Source organism: Moschus berezovskii, chromosome 6 (genome assembly GCF_049115385.1).
Source record: "Moschus berezovskii isolate FMDL1 chromosome 6, NW_MosBer_1.0, whole genome shotgun sequence".
In the NCBI taxonomy this organism is placed as follows: domain Eukaryota; kingdom Metazoa; phylum Chordata; class Mammalia; order Artiodactyla; family Moschidae; genus Moschus; species Moschus berezovskii.
Genome location: NC_142465.1, coordinates 42,585,448 through 42,604,237, shown reverse-complemented (window position 1 = coordinate 42,604,237; position 18,790 = coordinate 42,585,448). Strand labels below are relative to the sequence as shown.

Below are 18,790 nucleotides of genomic sequence, written 5' to 3'. Positions count from 1 at the left end.
TCAAGTGCTTAAATTTATAACCCATGCGCTGATGGCAGGTTCATTTTGTTCAAAGGGCTTCAGCAATGTTTGAATTAGCTGCCAGCATTGAGAAGGTGGGAGATGTTTTACCAAAGTTTAAGTTCTTGGTTGCTTTTGGAAAGACTGACGTTCTCGCACTGCTTCTCTTGTCCATGGCAGCAGTCGAGCGTGCCACAGGAGAGCATGGCGGTCAGCCAAAGCCTGCCCGCACCATGTCGACAGTCCCGTGTGCTGCACCCTCTGCACTCCCACAGCACCTCCACACCTGTTCTTACGTGCCTGGCCCATGACCACACAGGGCAGGGCCACAGGCCACACGTGGACATCTAGCAGTCTTTGGTGCTCATTCCAATCTTACTTCTTACAATGGCTTATGCTTTGTATCTAAAGTGAGTGCTATGCTCAGTTGTGCACAACTCTATGCGATCCTATGGACTGGGGCCCACCAAGTTCCTCTGTCCGTGGAATTCTCCAGGCAAGAATACTGGAGTGGGTAGCCATTTCCTCCTCCAGGGGATCTTCCTGACCCAGGGATCGAACCCACATCTCCTGCACTGGCAGGTGGATCCTTTACCACTAGCACCACTAGACAGCAAATCTCTCCTTGCACTTCTGATACTTATTTACCTCAGGAACTAGAAAGCTGAGTGTCAAAAATATCAACTACATAAACAAGGTGAATCATTCTTTTTTACTGAGTACTGAAAGCAGTTCCCATTGACTTATCAGCATCCCTCCATGGGCTGTATATGCACCAATTTGGTCTGAAGTGAGGAAAAATGCAGTCATTGGGGTTCTGTTTCATTCACCCATGTAGAGACTAGAGGCAGTGTTTTAGTATTTGATACTTATCTTGGGGCTAAATTTTAAGAGTTTTGTGACGGGCCAAACACTTGGTTAACAAAATCTATGAACACCTTTTAGCAAACGTAGGCCTAGTTTTCTAGCCTAATTCTTTACAGGACTGCAGGGCAGCTGCCTCTCTTTCTTCCTTTGTAGACAGTCTTCTTTGTTACTGCTATCAACCAAGATTTAAAAGCTTTAAAGCTTACATTATTATTGTGAATAAATACTTCTGCATTTCCTCAAACCTTTGGCAGTCTACATAACCCTTATGTAAGGAAATGAAGAAATGAATGGGGTGATTACTATGAGAAGCAAAAGCAAGTAGGACTTCAAAGCTACTGAGGATGGTGACTTCAGATTATACCTGCCTTTCTCCAGGGTAAGTAAGGCTGAGTATTTTGTTATCCATCCTTTCAAGGCAAAGGTCTTTTCTAAAAGGATGCTCATTGTTTGCAGCAAAGGTTCTGAAAAGATCTTCAAAATCTGGAAACCTGCTCATTTGTCATGTGAGATCGTGAGGGAACAAGCACTTGCATGCATTGTAAATGAGGATCAGGAGCTTGCCTTCTTGAGGAAAACTGGTGACAGCCATCAAAACTGTAAATGCATAACCTTTGTCCTAATAACCGTGCTACTCAGAATTTATGTGTGTATGTGCCAAAGAAGGATAAAGTGTCTATAAGAAAACTGAAGTCCATCACCAACGGACTAGTGAAATAAACTACGGTATATCCAGAAGTAGACTATTATGCAGTCATTGAAGGAACAGTGAGGTAGACCCACACACACTAAGGTGGAATGTCCATGTGTCAAGTGAGAAAAGCAAGTCTTAGCTGGTCTAGTTTCCTGCCATTTTAAAAAGGCACATTAACGTCAATGTGCTTTGAACATCTGAAGGATACACGACTAATGGGTAACTGGTTACTTCTAGGGAGGGGAACCAAGGGAAGGAGAGTGGAAAGGAGATACTTCATGTCTTTCGCTTTCTTTTAAACCACGTGCATGCATTTTCTTTGCAGTGCTGTTTTTAAAATGAATCAGAACAGGGTGATGATAATGAAGTTATTGAGAAAAGAGCTCTCCCCCACTGTGTTTCTGAAGGGCTGTCTAGCTTGGATACCAAGCCTTGCCCTATCCAGGGGTGAGTACAGGGGATGCTGTTGACCGCTGGATTTCCTGCTGGACTCAGGTCTGCCCTCCCAAGGCCCAGCAGCTTTTCCCACACCAGTACATGTAGGCAGCTCTGCCTCTATGCCTCGCACAAGCTAGTAGGGCAAGTGGACATGCAAGAGTCAAATGTTGGTCTGTTAATGGTAGAACAGCAAGGCTAGTCAGAGGAGCAAAATGAACGTGATCTGGATGTGTCTGAAGAGATCTTGTTCAGAAAGGTTGTTTGTTATTGATTAAGCATTTATTAAATACCTTCCTAAAGGTCTGAGATACCACTAGGACATTAAGTTAGGAACGAAACGTATGTGCAAGAATGCCCCACATCGAAGTACTAGCTTGTCAGTTCAAATCCAATGTAATTCCCCCTTGAAACAGAACCCCAGATTAAGTAGCCAGCAGCACAGAATCCTCTAATTTAAAGATTTTAAAAGAAAAACATAACCAGAAGGCCTAGTTTTCAAAACTGCTGTTAAAGGCCAACAAATTAGCTGGGAGGGAGGGGTGAAAAGGAATCAACCTACAAAGCACTCTGCCACAGAGAGCAGATCCTTGTAGTTTTTTGGTCTCTTTCCTTGAGATAATCACTACCTTGCTAAAAACAGGAAAGGTACCCCCTGCCATCCCCAAGGGGAAAAAAATATTCACCCAAACAGCTTCTCCTTGTTATTAACCATATATTCCAGGGGTATGTGTGGGGAGATTTTTTTGTTTGTTTGTTTTTACATTTATACAGTTTACATTGCTTGACCCATAAATAACACTGTAAGATTAATAGGGCCATAGTTTTAAAGAGTATTTACATAGCCCCACCATGCATACAGAGCCTTTTTAATATTGAAAATTTGAAGAAAAAAAAAAAAGGAACTTTCCATCACTAGGCAATAGAAATTTGACCATCTAAACTTATAAACCCTGACTAAAATACAAGCAATCATTTCATCCATAAATGCTGTTTCTGGTTCCCTAACAAATCTAGCACTGCAGTGTAACAAACATCTTACATTTCAGGGATATAAAAATATCAGCTTTAAAATCTGAACTGTACAATATGTACATTAATATGTGCACCGTTAAATTAGGAATACACTTAAGTCTATGAAATACTACATTATAAATAGCAATGTTCTTTTTGATCTGTTGCTGGAGCTAATATAATGTTTACCTGGCTAATAAGGGCTGGAAGGGGATGAGGTGGCCTTGCACAATGGGACACAGTGTTGGCTGGGTCACATGACTACGTGCATGCCACGCCACTGGACAGACTGTCAGGACCTGGGTCAACCTGGTGCAGACAAACGACAAACACTATTGCTGACAAAGGCGGCTCAAGCTCTCCATTGTCTACAAATCAACACCCCCGTCCAATCACCTCTCAACAGCTTCTTGCGGATCTCTTGAGGTTTGGAGACCAAAGCAGCTGTTATCAAATTGTGATGCACCCAACAGACACAAAAGGTCATGTCTACCTGGCACCATCCAAGGAGGGTAAGTGGAGAAATCACACCTTCCAAAGGTTAATCTGACACTGTAAACAGCAGTCGGGGTCTCATTTACATGGGCAAAGCACTTGAATCTATTTTAGCAACTTTCCTATGGAAGAAAAAAGATATGATTTAAGATGGTTAATGGCTAAGTTTAAATACAATCTCCGCAACTACTACATTAAGAAATAATACAGTTTTTGCCCTTGTGTCCCTTTTTCTTCTTGGGTTTAGTTGTCCTCTGACCAAACTGAGGAGTGGGGAGTGCAGAAGTTGGACTAGAAAGGTCGTCTGTGTAGTAGGCGTATCTCTGCGGCCGGGGCTGAGGAATTGGTTGTCCAAGAAAATACCCTTCTTCTTCTGAGTCAGAGGAGGAGGAGGTGGAGGAGCACCAGGAGTCATCGTCCTCCCCATAGAGGCCTAGAAATCGCGGCCCTCCCGGGTTCTGCAGGGCGTAGTCAGAAGTGGCGTGGGTGTACTGCCCATAGAGGTCAGCGTTCTGGATGTAGGCCTGGATCTCCCGGGCACTCTTATTCTGGATAAACTTTTCATAGTTATCGGGGGTGTAGAGCCGCAGCCTGTCCTTGGGAGAGTATTTTCTTTCTGTGACAAGGTTCAGGGCATTGTCTGAGCGGGACTTCCTACTTCTCCTACGGCGATGGTGATGTGACCTGGGTCCCCTCTCTTCAAAATGGTACACCCGTCTCCGAGTTCTCTCACTCATTGGCGGCTGCCGGATTTCGATGTTCTCGTAGCTTCCATTGTCAACGACATCATCTGAAAACTTGACCTGCTGTGGCCTGGACTGAGACTTGGACCTTCGGAGCACTGGCAGGTGAACTGGTTTCTCCTCTGGCAGGATTTTTTCTGGACACAACTCTGAACTGAGACTCTTCAAGGACTCTGTGCTCCTGTGCAGCATGGAAGAGTTCAAAGTCCCCATATTGCTCATTTTCTCACAATCTTCTGTCTCTATCTCCTCAAAGTTTTGCAGAGAATACAATGATGGCCTCGGCTTGCTTTCTCCATCCACCGAAGCCCCTAAAAGAAAAGCCAAGACAAGACGTGACCATCAATAATCCTAACAGTCTCTGACAGTTATTACCAACAAGCTTTAGAAGCATTTTGACGTGAAGTCTCTTGAATTTCAGTATCTGATGAACAATCATTAGGCAAAACCAACGGACATATATACTTAATCGAGAAGAGGTATGAATTTTATCATTGAAACAAGTGGCCCAGCATCTCTTATAAGCCCCAGCCATTTGGGGGCCAAACATGAGTTACAGCCCATGGGATGAGCAGTGAAACTAAAAGCTCTTCGTAACAGTCCTGTCATTAATTTATTAACATGACACATAGAAGCTTCTGTCTCTCAACCCATTAAAGCAGCTGTTTATCTGAATCTCTCTCAAAGCAGTCCTTCCCTTTGCATGCACACGGCCACTATTATGGCCCTATTCTTATGCCCAGACTAGTCTTCTCTTATACCTGGACTGGCAGAGCTGGACTGGCAGTCGAACAGCCCAAGGGCCAGATCCAGCCCACAGCCTACGTGTGGATAGTTACACTGGGCCAGATACATCTGTTTGCTTCTCTGCTGCCTATGGTTTTTTCCCACAATGTAGAGTTGAGTAGTTGCAGCAAAGACTATAATGTCCCAGAAGTCCTAGCTAGCCTTTTATGGAAAAAGTTTGCAAACCCCTGACCCAGGCCTTTATCCAATCTTCTGCTCCGTCAACCCATAAACTAATATTCCACTTCCAGGTTAATTTTAAAACTTTGCTCAGAACTGATGATGTTGCGCTCCTCATTATAACAGGGCTCAGGCAAGTTAAGAGAAATGGACATAATACAGCTGACGGTAAGTAACAACAGGGAGTGCTGTGAACTGTTGTCAACTGGTGGCTACACAGCTTCCCAGTTTCTAAATAAAGCCTGTTTTTGAGCCTATCATTGTCAACAAAAGTCAGCAATAACACGACGTATACCAAATGTTGTCTATTTTTGATATTTAAATGTTGAAACACCTATCATATGGCCTAGCAAACAGGAGGTGCTTAGTATTTAGTCTTTCCCACCATTCCTTAAGTCTCCTTAATTACAGGCTTTAATGTTGACAAGCCCAACCGAACTCAGGAGGGTAGCTGTCTTAACCCTCTATGCCCAGCATCTGGCCTGGGGCCCTCCTGGCAGGTGCTCAAACCTTTCCTGCCTAAGTTATAATGTAACGTAACATTTATGAAAGGACTATGAAACTAACCAAGCAACAATACCCCAAAACTTGCAGCAAATATAAGATTCAGGAGGGTTGGGTTCTAGGATCAACCTTATCTTTAAATACTTATATAAAGTTGGGCATTTAGCTTCTTGGTTTCTTTGGTGTTCTGTTTTTGCATTTTTGATCACGCCATGTGGCCTGTGGGATCTTAGTTCCTCAACTAGGGATTGAACCTGGGCCATGGAAATGAAAGCACTGAGTCCTAACCACTGGACCGCCAGGGAATTCCCTAGTCTCTTGGTAATTCAACTTTCCACATTTGTAAAATGCAATAATATCCACTCTCTCAGGGTCATTGTAAGGATGAAATGTAGATAACCGACACAAAAGTGTTTTGAAAACATTAAAGTGGAATTATTTTATAATCTGGGTTAAAAAAAAAAAACTTAGCTAATTTTGAGCTATTGCCACAAGGCAATTCAGGAAAATAAAAATATTCTGGGCTTATGGAGTATGCATGTTGATTTTAATATCTTTAATTCATACAGAATGATCCAAAGAGTCCAATATCTTTCAAATACAGATGTAGACTCCATTATCCCAATGAATTCATCTCTTCTCTTCAAAACAAGGATAACAATACCTGTCCCCAAAGTCTGTACTGAAAATTTATTTTATATATATGCATACATGTATGCAAGTGTTTGCTTTGCTATCTGTTCTGTTCAGTCACTAAATTGTGTCCAACTCTTCGTGACCCCACAGACTGCAGCATGCCAGGCTTCCCTATCTGTCATCATCTTCTGAAGTTTGCTCAGACTCATGTCCATTGAGTCGATGCTGCCATTTGACCATCTCATCCTCTGCTGCCCCCTTCTCCTCCTGCCTTCAATCTTCCCCAGCATAAGGGTCTTTTCCAACGAGTCAGCTCTTCGCGTCAGATAGCCAAAGTATGAAGCTTCAGCTTCAGCATTAATCCTGCCAATGAATATTCAGGATTGATTTCCGTTAGGACTGACTGCTTTGACTTCCTTGCTGTCCAAGAGACTCTCAAGAGTCTTCTCCAATACCACAAGCTGAAAGCATCAGTTCTTCGGTGCTCAGCCTTTATGACCCAGCTCTCACATCCATACATGACTACTGGAAAAGCCATAGCTTTGACTCTACAGACTTTTGTCAGCAAAGTGGTGTTTCTGTTGTTTAATACACTGTTGTTTTGCTACAGTGTTTAGCATTTAGCTGAAACTCCTTCCTTCCCATGGTCTACGGTTTTAAAAAACATAGCCCCTACTGGTTGCCGAACTGTAACTTCTGGCATAAACTTTTTAGTGGCTCCTTTTTCAAATACCCCATAATCCCTAGATTACATACCTGTGATATTAGACAAAGCCAAAGAATCCATAGAATCCCGAACACTTTGCTCTGGTTTCAGGTCTGACAAACACTCCAGGGAATCTTCATACCACTGTGTTTGATCGTGATTGTATCCTGAAGCCCCATTGTCCAGATCCAATTCCTGGAGTCTTCGACTGCTTGCAGGGCCTGGGTGGCTGCCATAAGCAGAATCTCCTAGTCCATCTTGTGACTGTGCCCAGTACATATCAGACTGGTACTTTTTACTTGCAAGGCTCTGGTTGTTTTGCTTTAACTCAGTCTTATTTTTAACCATGTTATCAGCTATCCAGTGCTCACTGGCTCGAATGTCCATCTCACTGGGCTGCTGCTGAAAGAGACTTTTATCACCAAACTTGAGGAGGAGCTGTGTCATATAATCTTCATGCTCGGCCCACTCTTCAGGGTCTTCTGGGGTTTCGTGCTCTACTCTGCCTTTCCAAAATTCTTCATTGACAAAACTTGCTCCTTGCCTGGAAAGGCTCAGATCGTCCAGCTTCCGAGATAGGGTGTCATCAGCATTGCCTGATAGGCCGGGAAACTTGTAGTTCAGAGCTGGGGACAAAAGGAGGGACTGACGACACTGATCTGCTGACCGGCTGCTCTTGCCCATCCGGACACTTCTTCTGGAGTCTCTTGATCGAGCCGACTGGAATGCAGAGTCAGAGGAATCGGAGGCATGCACGTCTTCACCGAGGCTGCAGGTCTTCGAGCAATAAATCTGGCCTTGTTTGGGGAGGAAGGGGCATCCCAACAGAGAGGTTTTGCACTGGGCACAGGAAAAGCAGGTCTCTGTGGCGTGCCAATGCTGCCCATCATAGGTCATCTGCGCGTGGTCCACACCTGTTTCGAGAAAGGAAAGAATCACAAGTTATGGTTCTGCCCTGACATAGAGGAAGAAGAAAAGACAGACTGTGGGCATGAGGGAACCTTTGAGGGTGATGAGACTGTTGTGGGTCTTGATAGAGCTGGGACTTACACAGGTGCAGTTAATTCTCACTTATAAATTGATCTATGTGCTAAATTTCCTTTTAGTTCCAAAATCCTTGCAGAGTCTCCAAGGTCACTTGCAGACACGTGCAAAGTGGCAAAAACTCTGAGTCACGTGATGCCTATGTGTCGGTGCTCGCACCTCACACAGGCCCATTTTCTTTCCCACGTTTGCACTTTCTCTTAGTGGTTTTGTTTAAAATGGCCCCAGCACAGAGCTGAAGTGCTGTCTAGTGTGGCTCAGCACAGAAGGTTGTGATGCGCCTCACAGAGGCAATCCATGGGTCAGATGAGCTTTGTCGAAGCAGGTGGTACAGGGCTGTTGACTGTGAGCTCGATTTAATGAATCAACAACATATATTAAATAAGGTGTCTTTAAACCAAAATACACAGGAAACAAGATTACCTGTTTGATCGGTCTATGACAATGTTTCAACCAGAGGCTCATAGGAAATAACTCACTGTATCTCCAGGAGCAATGGCTAGGTACTGGATAATCATGTTCACGGGGAGTTAACAGATCACAACTGCCAGGAGAAATGGGAATTCAGTCTACACCCATTTATCAAAATTCATCAAACCGAAACACTTAAATCTTTCAGATTTCACTGTACATAAACTGTACCTCCATCAAAAACAAAAAGAAAAAAACACTGGATAATCAGAGACAGAGTGATGGATAAGTGACAAAGCCACAGGCTGTGCCACGGACGCACCAATATGCTCCCCGCACGTCTCGCAGTACTCTGCATACAGGGACTCGAAGCAGCCGCAGCAGAACGGGCGGCCATCCTTCATGATGTACCTCTGTCCCCCCAGGACTGTCTCGCACTCCAGGCAGCAGAAGTGTTTCATGTGCCAATGCCGACCCTCAGCTTCTGTACACTCATCAGCAAAAATTATCTTTAAAGAGAAACAAGAAACCACAGGATGAAAGAAATTCATTTTGAACGATTTTAAAGGCCAAGTAACTGCACGTTTTCTGGGCAACTGACAGGCACTGGATCTTTGTTTCTTACAGCCTCAAGCTTACATGTAACTTGATGTAGCTATAAAACAAGAAGAGAAATTGTAAACATCAAAAAAGAGAAACTAAGTGCATGCTTACACTTTAAAAAAAAAAACAGAATTCTACATTGGAGGTAATACACTTGGTCATATTTTTGCTCCCCAATCATACTCTGCAGGCATAATCTCGCAAAGAACACATTAACACTGAAATAATTTAGTGGCCTGTGTACCTTTTAATAGAAAAAAAAAATCTCACTAAAGTGTCTGTGAGTCACCAGTTTACAGAGATCTGGGTGCTGAACAAGTGAACAGCACTTATGCAGATAATGCTTCCTCGGACCTGGTGGCCATCTCCAGATTAAGGACTTTTTGATTTTTCCATATTTTTGGTTTCAAAAACTTTTCAAATAGTACATCACAGAAGAAACTTAAATATACAAAAGTAAAAAATAGAAGTTTACTATTACTGATCGAAGCAGACTAGGGAGATATGATGAATAAATGCAATGAGGTTCCTTGGATGGGGTGTCAGAATAAAACACAAACATGAGTAGAAAAACTGAGGAAGTTTAAATAAAGTCTATGATTTAGTTAAACTATATACAATGTTAATTTCTTAGTTTTGATGCATATACCATGATTACATAAGATAATTAACAAGCTAGGAGAAGGGTATACAAGGACTCTCCATGATATTTTTGCAACTCTTCTGTAAATCTAAAATTACTTAAAAATAAAAAGCCTAAGGTAGAAAAACTTCATTTTACACCACCAGCCCTTCCCACACACGCTCCAGGGTTAACCACTGAACTCAGTGTATGTCTTTATATGCTGTTTCTGAGTGTTTACAAATATATATAGTCTTGTTCTTCCCCCCTTTAACAAAAATAAGATCAATGGTTACACACTCTTCGTGCAACTTGCTTTTTTCTCACAATCCATCAAGGACATCCTTATCAGTGCACAAAGACATCTGCTGCCTTCTCTCCATCAGCTGCATTGACTCCATTATACCACTGTACAGGGTTATCTTAAAACTATACACACAGCACATGCAGCAGAGAGTTCTATTTGGCTGAGGTGTGAACAGTGGAATATTGGCTGACTAGAAGCTTATTTTTCCCAGCGTTAAGGGATGAACTTTTTTACCTCGTCACATGCTGAACACCGGGGTTTGAGCAGCTCAGCATGGTGCCGGCCACAGTGAATTTTTCCATCCTGATAAAAATAGATGAGGTCGACCAGCAGCTCACTGCACGTGAAGCAGACAAAACAGGATGGGTGCCAGCACACTCCTGGGCCCGCTCGAGAGGCAAACACTGCAATTTCACCTCCATTTATCTTCAACCCACACTAAAAACAAAAGGATTTAGATTTAAAACGATGCTTCTTCAATGACTGCAGTCTCTGCCTTTTCCATTTAACACTCAATCCCAAATCTATTAGGGAAACTTTAATTTCTGTTCCCTCCTGCTAGTGGTTAAACAGCTCTTCACTGCGGAACTATCTGTCATTCTCCACTGGAGTGAACACACCTCAGCTTTACTACCTACCACGCTGGACTGCTCACTGAGAACACTCGCAGTGGTTTTCCAGGGGTGGCCTCCTGTTGGGTATGTTCTTGCTCTGAGAATGCCCAGTAAGGCCCTGAACGTCTATATTATGTCCCTGTGTATCTGATCATGAGGCATACCCCAGCCCCGCCCTCCATGCCAGGACCTTAGGATTTCACCCCATGTTTACTTAAGGGGCTGCCTCCCCCATACACACAGCAGTGTGGCCAGTTACGAACATGAATCCCCATTTAATATAAAGCTACGTTGCTTTTCTTTATCATAGTTTTTGGACGTTTTTAGGGCTCACACTGATGCTGGTCTGGCCATTCACTCCCTCCCACCTCTCCCCCTCAGCTGACCCAAGACACCACCACCTATCCATCCAGAACTCGCTACCTGCTCGCACACGGCGTGCATTACTGCTCTGGACAGAAGTTTAATTGTTCCTCTTCCTAGTGCTTCTTTCTTCCGCTGAGCACTGAACACTTGCAGTTCTTTTTTCTCCTCCTCACTCAAAGTCTGGCAGTACCGCACCTTCACAGAAAGAAACAAAAGCACCCTCTGAGGCACACAGCCTCCCTCACCAATTCTTTATTTCCAGAATTGAGTTTCAGGAAATAAAACAGCAAGTGTAGCTGGTCTGCCCTCATGAATCCCCAGTTTAAAAATGACCCCATACCTTTAAAATGACACCAAATCTTGCAGCTTCTCTAGCAAAAGTGAAATGCAATCTGAAGGAATAGTCTTTCCTTTTTTTTTTTTTTTGGCCACACCATGCAGCACGTAGGATCTTAGTTCCTTGACCAGGGATTGAACCCACACCCCTTGCATTGGAAGCATGGAGTCTTAACCACTGGACTGCTGCAGAAGTCCTTTTTTTGTTTTAAAAAAAAGGATGAAAAGTTTAAACTTTTATCAGCAGAGATGCTAAAAAAAAACAACAACACAAAAACCCTAAGGCATTAACCTTTCTTCAAAAGGTTTAAACTGGTTAACTGCCACCTTCATTATACATTCTACAGGCACTGAAGCCCACTGTAGGCCCAAAGCCCCATAAAGCTCTGACTGGGCGAAGGGGTGGGTAAATTGCAGGAATCTGTAGGTTCCTGATAACTGGTGGGTGGCTGCAAACACTATAAAAAACCAACTTGTGTTAAGTTTATTGCACTGACACCCTTTTCTCTCTTAAAGAATGGAGAGCTGTATTCTCCAGCCCAATTTTATCTGAAGAAAGGCAAAAGAGTCTGAAGTTTATGGGAGGCATCACAACGCTGAGGGTGGATTTTTTTTTTCCTAATTAGCCTTCTTCCTGTTATTTTACCTCATTATCATGTGGTGGCAACTGGTACAAAAGCTGTTTAATTCGGTGCTTCTCTCCAGGGCTGTTAACATAAGGAACCTTTTCCTCTGGTAAGCAAGCAAAATAGAGCTGGATCTGAGGGAGAGAGGGAGGAGGACGTCAGCACACAGGAAGCGAACACTTCAGCTCAGTCCATCCTGAGAAGTTACCCTGCCCTTTAGGTAGGGTGGCTGCTGGCTGGTCATGAGAAGACCAGCTGAACCAAGCCAGTAGACGTGCAAACCCCCAGTTAACCAGTACCCAGCTGCTAAAGGGCTCTTCAGGAATGTAATTTGTAGCAACAATCAGGGGCATCCTAAATTACGCACCATAAAATATGCACATTTAATGCTACCATTCCTTAGTGATCTCCCTAGGGTCAGCCAGGAGAGTGCGGAGTGAACACTGGAAGTGACCACACAGGCTGTGTGACACTGTCCACAATCCAGCCACTACACAAACACACTGGATTTGCTCTCTGAATTCACACGTTGCAAAGACAAAAGCTGTCCTGTTTAACTTTGTAAACTCTCCCTTATCAGGTTCTCTCAAGCTTCAGCTTTCTTTGCTTCCATCGGTGCTGTTTTCTAAATACCTGGAGTCAATTTCCCCCAGGAAACTGGAGGGACGCTATAATGAGCTGTACTTAGTTCATTTTGAAAGGAGAACTCAATTTTTGTTTGAATTTTTTTTTTTTTCTTTCTGTTGTATCTAAAAGGAAACCCCTTAATGAATGCTGCAAAGGATGCTGCAGTGCTGAGGAAGAATGAAAATGATTCAAGAAATGAGAAGACTAAGGAATTTGGGGCCTGTCTGCGTCAATATTTCAAGATCTCACAAACCTACTCACCAAAGCTGCAGGAAGGGTTTTCTCTCAAAGGTCGGTTGAAACACTGCCTTCCTACTACTTGGAGCCCAGCTCTCCCCGATGTCCCAGTGTATCAGCCACCGGAGCTTGTATGGCTGTAAATGCTAAACACCAGCTATGTGTGTGCCAGGCACTGTGTGAGGCCCAGGATGAATTGGAAACCCCTCTTCTCAAGGGGGTGCCCACCAAACGGGAAACACAACCATAACTCAGGAGCCCAACTGCCTCCCCTTGTTTCAAACTACCTTGGCCCTTGTGTCTGTCACCAGCAATTTTTTAACAAGTTCATCATTATAAGGATATTGGGAAGATAAAAACAGGTACACACAATGTTCTCATCTTCCTTAAAATAACAATACAACAAAGCACAAAATTAGCTCTTTAATTTTTTTTTTTCCAATTCACATGGTGTGGTGACAGAATCTCTCCTGTGCCAGGTTATCAGACCGAAATGGTCTCACAGCTCTGTCTCCTCTCTTCCAAAGCCAAGGCAATGCAGAGAACTGCCAGAGAAACTTTCCCCTTTTCTTTTATTACCTTTTTGTTGTTACTGAAGTTTTAAAAAAGGTTAGTAAGTTCCTCCCACTCTCTCCAAAGGGATATCTAACTCAGAAATTCACATAACAAAGGCAAAGGCAGCACTCTGGGTTTCACTCATCAGGGCAAAAATAGCATCCTTCTGGACCCAAGAGTATGAAAGGGATTGGAGACTTTCATTGAGAAATTAAGTGTGACTTAAAAAAGCAAAACCATCAGAAAAAAAGAGTAAGGCCTGAAGACACAGCATGCCACTGAGGCAGTGATGTCTGATCACTAAAAAACAGAACACTGAAGACCTTAAATCACACTGAAAACCAGAAAAGTGGATGATGTGGTTCCCACCTGCTCGGGTCTGAGGCCTGGGGGGACCCAGGCGTACTCCTCCAGCGCACAGCCCGAGTCATCATCCGACGTGGAGCTCCGCTGGCATCCAAAGGCAAGTTTGCTCATTTTGGGCTCCATCTCCAAAGGCATCATAACAGAGTCAACAGCTGGCTTCTCAGTCACAGGACATCAGACCGTGGCTGCTGTGGGCAACATAAGACAACCAAAGACATGAATCTGAAGTCCTGAGTCGTACCCTCCAAGAGCTTTTATTGAACACGTATGTACACACATTGGGGCCCAGAGAAAGGGACCAAGTGACCAGTGTCACCGCCCCCAGATCTTAAAAACTAGGGCTGCATGATGCGGAAAGAGGCCCATTAGCAGCTCAGCATTTGAGAAAATGCCACCCAAACTAGTGTATCTCCAGATGCCTTTAAAAGGTACTTCTCTACACACTGTTCATTAAAAAAATTCTCAAGAAAATTGCGCTGCTGACTAACTTCTCACAAATGAAATCCCCACGGAGCCCCAGGAGCTGTAGGAAGAAGCTGGGTTCAAGCCTCCCGCCTTGTCCACTCCTTTGTGCTGTGAAAGGACTGCACCAGTCACCCGAGCTGGTTCCCAGCATCTCCTGACCCATCTTCCCGGCGGAGGCATGCTGCCTGCCTCCAGAGTGGGTCGGCTGGGCCACACTCCTTAGGTTTCAGGTTTTCAATAAAGTCTGAGAGGCACTGAACTTTGTTTACTCAGGGAGAAGAAACAGCACAGTTAAATCCTTACACAGAACATTAAATTCACAAGCCTTTATATCCATGGGCTACAGTCAGCCAGACATTCATTAATGAGTTCCTTCATAAGAAAGTCACTGAATCCAAGTACTCGGTTAAAATAAAATCCAGCGCGGTGACCATTAGCATTGAACTGTGTTAACAGCAGGCTTTCAATGAAAAGCTCTGAAGTACCTGGTGGCTCAGTTGGTAAAGAATCTGCCTGCCAATGCAGGAGACCCGGGTTCAATCCCTGGGTCAGGAAGATCCCCTGGAGAAGGAAATGGCAACCCACTCCAGTATTCCTGCCTGGAAAATTCTATGAACAGAGGAACCTGGTAGGCTACAGTCCATGGAGTTGCAAAAGAGTGGGACATAACTTAGTGACTAAACTACCACACCACCACCCACCTACTGTGTGTGACGTGCTCTCAACCTGCTGATGGACAAATGAGGTATAAACCCAGCTCTGAAAAGTCTCCTCGGATGATGGCCTATAAGTGTTTAGACAACAGTCCTACAGCCTAAGAACTTTGTTATCACCATGCATGTTCCTTCTGAGTTGCTTCTGGTTCTTAAAAATCATCCCCTGTTCCCAGTCACTAAGATGAAAAAAAGAAGACTTTCAGGTTCAGATGCAGCTTTTTATACTTCCCTCCAATAAAAAAAAGAAAGAAATTTTCAGATGATTCACTTCAGTTGCTCAGTCGTGTCCGACTCTTTGTGACCCCATGGACTGCAGCATGCCATCACCAACTCCCAGAGCTTGCTCACACTCATGTCCATCGAGTCGGTGATGCTGTCCCAACCATCTCATCCTCTGTTGTCCCCTTCTCCTCCTGACTTCAATCTTTCCCAGCATCAGAGTCTCTTCCAATGGGTCAGTTCTTTGCATCAGGTGGGCAAAGTATTGGAGTTTCAGCTTCAGCATCAGTCCTTTCAATGCATATTTTAGGAAATGACTTGCCCAAGGTCACAGAGCTAAAAGCCAGAGTCTAGTCACACTGCAGCATGTCTAACACATCAGACTTCTGAAAATTCTTCTGCTTTAAATAATCCTCTCATTTGCTTCAACAGGTAGGAAAAACACTGTCAGCCTGACGGTCATGTCAGTGACGCTCTCAGTACAATGCTAAATACTTACAAGTGTTAGAGCATGTTACCTATTAAATCCTATGCGTACGAAAACTTATGACTTTTCTTTGATGAATCAAAGGACACTAAAACATTAAAATTCTAACAGTTCACAAAAGGGGGGCCAAACATCCAAAAGCTACAATCTTTATTAGAAAAAGGAGTAATGCCACACAGAAGATAGTATTCCAACTAATAAGCTTAACTTTCATTCACCCTGAACAAAAAGTAAAGCTGACCTCATTTCCTGCCCCACCACTGGGGGGAACTGACCTTTTACAGAAGACATCATTTCACACAGGTGCACGTCATTCATGTCTCGACTGAGGGGAGGCTTTCTAAACATCGACATATTCCTCTTACTCTTCAATAAAAAAGGATGTGTTAATGAAAGTCAGAGCACTTCTTGGATCTACTCTTTCCTTTTGTTTTGAAAAAAATAACACCGGCATATCGAAGGGAGAAAAACAGAGGTTAAGAATTTAATTCATAACTCAAAACACCCCCATTAGGAGAAAGGGTGCCTTCAATGCTGTTGAACCCAAATCATGAAATATTCACGTCTGTCCTTTGCCAAATATGGCTGAACAGGGAGACTTGAAGGTATGTGCTCTGCATAGACTTACTAAGGAACATAAATATTAAGCAGAACCTAAAAATTAAATGTCACTGTATTTTAAAACAAGAGAAAACACCACAAATTACTACAAATGAATTTTCCATGCTAGCACAAAGATGCAGATTGCCAAAGAGCTGAATTACTCTTATGGCTACATTCCTGGATCAGCCTTTGGTGGCAACTGTACAGTAAATGACTATACTAAGCAATCGGCACTTGATGCCACGGTCCCCATGCTCCCAATCACCTGGGTGTGCCGGCCAACTCCCACAGCCATACCAGCCTCGCCTCAAACTGTGCTGCAAACTGTCATTCAACACTCACGGGCGAAGTGACAAGCTGAAGAAACACGAGTGATATGGGTGCGGCTTTCAGTGTCCTTTGTTGGCACTCTGACAGCTAACTCACTCCTCTGTGCCCAGCCTGGCATGATCAGTGATGTGACATCCAATCACCAAATCAAACATCCCCACGAGGGCGTATCTGCTTAAAACTGAGGAGGAAACCGAGTCCCAGAGTGATCAGCCATGGGTCACCTGTCCAAGGGCTGCTGCCTTAGAACACGGTTCATCTGTGACCTTAAACCCCTGCAACCACACACTGCCTCCTGGCTGGAACTTTTTCATTTGTGAAGTAGTCAGACTGTTGGAGCGCAGACATGCCTGATGACACAACCAGACAGGGCCCATCTACCTTCTCCAGAAAGGGCATTTCAAGGAGAACATGCAGCCAAAAGGATCATAAAAATTCAATGGCTTCATGAACTGTTGCCTCAGAGCTTCTAATTTGGAGACTGTCTTTTTCCTTTATATCAGAGGATAATTACTTAAAATGACAAAACATTACAGGTACTAGTAAGCTCTAAGAGCTGTCCATGAACAAATATTAAAAAGTACAACTTAGTCACGGTGACCTCCTACTTAACAGGCAGTGGTAGAGATGCTGTATTGTCATAGCTACTTTTTCTCTACTTGACAGCATAACAACTTTAAGTCAGATTTTTCTTTTAGAAATTACCTGTGCTTGTCAGCAGACCCAGAAAGTATACTGTTAAGTATATCACTGTCTCAGACTACATCATATGCAAGAAACTGACTGCTGAGGACGGTTCTTATACATATAAGAATATATAAAATAACAAAGATCACAGACATGTGATCTCATACATATCCCTTGTGTAGACATTTACATTACTACATGGTATTTACTTTGTAGCACCAGAGAAAAGAGGGAAGCCTGGCCATTGCTTATGCTCTGGGTGATGAGGAAGGGTCTTCCTAATGACATCTTCATGCGGCTGCATTTGCTTTTTGCCAAAATACTATTAAATATCTTTTAGGCCAAACATGACACCATCGCTGAATGAGATCTAATAGGAAAATCCTATTCATTCTATTTCCAGGTACTGTCTCTTAAGACTGATCATGTGAAACAGGATCAACAAATTAAGTCTGCAAGTAAGCTGAATAATAATTGAAACAGGACTTCCCTGGTGGTTAAGTAGTTCAGAACCCACCTTCCGATGAAGGGGATACAGGTTCGATCCCTGGTAGGGACCTCATGCGAAGAGTTGACTCACTGGAAAAGACTCTGATGCTGGGAGGGATTGGGGGCAGGAGGAGAAGGGGACGACAGAGAATGAGATGGCTGGATGGCATCACCGACTCGATGGGCATGAGTTTGAGTGAACTCCAGGAGTTGGTGATGGACAGGGAGGCCTGGCGTGCTGTGATTCATGGGGTCGCAAAGAGTCTGACATGACTGAGCAACTGAACTGAACTGAACTGAGGGGAACTAAGATCCCACATGCTGAGCTGCATCAGATGATCTGACAACTAAGACTAGACACAGCCAAGTAAATGAATAAATAAATATTTTTTAAAAACTGAATTTTGGGGTTTGATATAAAGTGAAAACCTTTTTTTGGCAGAACCACAGTTACATGGACAAGGCGGCCCTATATTTTGTATATTATTTACTTTTGTTAAGTTTTTATTTTGATGTAATTTCAAACTTCAGAGAAGTCACAAGAAGAGTAAGGGACAAAGTTAGGCAGCCTTTTACCCAGAGTCATCAATTGTTTACATTATGCGTCATCTCTTTATCCTCCTCCTCCACACACCTACACACACACTTTTGTGGGAACCATTTGAAAGCAGTTTTTACATTCTCTTACTTAACCACAATTAAACATGGTATCTTAAAGTTTATTTAAAAAAAAAAAACTATGTGCAAGATACCATGTTAGATGCCAGAGAGAAATTGAATAAAAAGCCAGAATAGCTCAAACCATCAGTATTCTGTGCTTATTCTGAGGCATGTTTCTTGTCCTGGTCTTGAAATGCTGCAATAAATGGAATGAACTCAATCACAAGTGAACAGCAATCGTGCATTAACCAATTCTGCGCAAGGTTTGCCCCTGTTAAGGAAATGAACCAGTAGTGGCCCTACCTCTCCAATGTCTTTGATTCTGGATGTAAATAAGTCTGATAAGGCAGAGAAAAGAAG

The 18,790-nt window shown here is 43.3% G+C and overlaps 1 protein-coding gene across 4 annotated transcripts in view; it reads right to left on the bottom strand.

Annotated features, from left to right (window-relative positions):
- Positions 1–2,733: 2,733 nt before the first annotated feature.
- Positions 2,734–18,790, bottom strand: part of PRICKLE1 (prickle planar cell polarity protein 1) — a 116,077-nt gene continuing 100,020 nt past the window's right edge. For all 4 annotated transcript variants that reach the window (XM_088836966.1, XM_088836965.1, XM_055394574.2 and 1 more), the window contains exons 2-8: positions 13,778–13,962; positions 12,010–12,123; positions 11,085–11,222; positions 10,282–10,485; positions 8,838–9,024; positions 7,111–7,974; positions 2,734–4,559 (exon numbers count right to left, since the gene is read on the bottom strand). In XM_088836966.1, the coding sequence (XP_088693092.1) occupies positions 3,700–4,559; positions 7,111–7,974; positions 8,838–9,024; positions 10,282–10,485; positions 11,085–11,222; positions 12,010–12,123; positions 13,778–13,912 (2,502 nt within the window). In that variant the 5' untranslated portion in view covers positions 13,913–13,962 and the 3' untranslated portion in view covers positions 2,734–3,699. The remainder of the gene's footprint in view (positions 4,560–7,110; positions 7,975–8,837; positions 9,025–10,281; positions 10,486–11,084; positions 11,223–12,009; positions 12,124–13,777; positions 13,963–18,790) is intronic.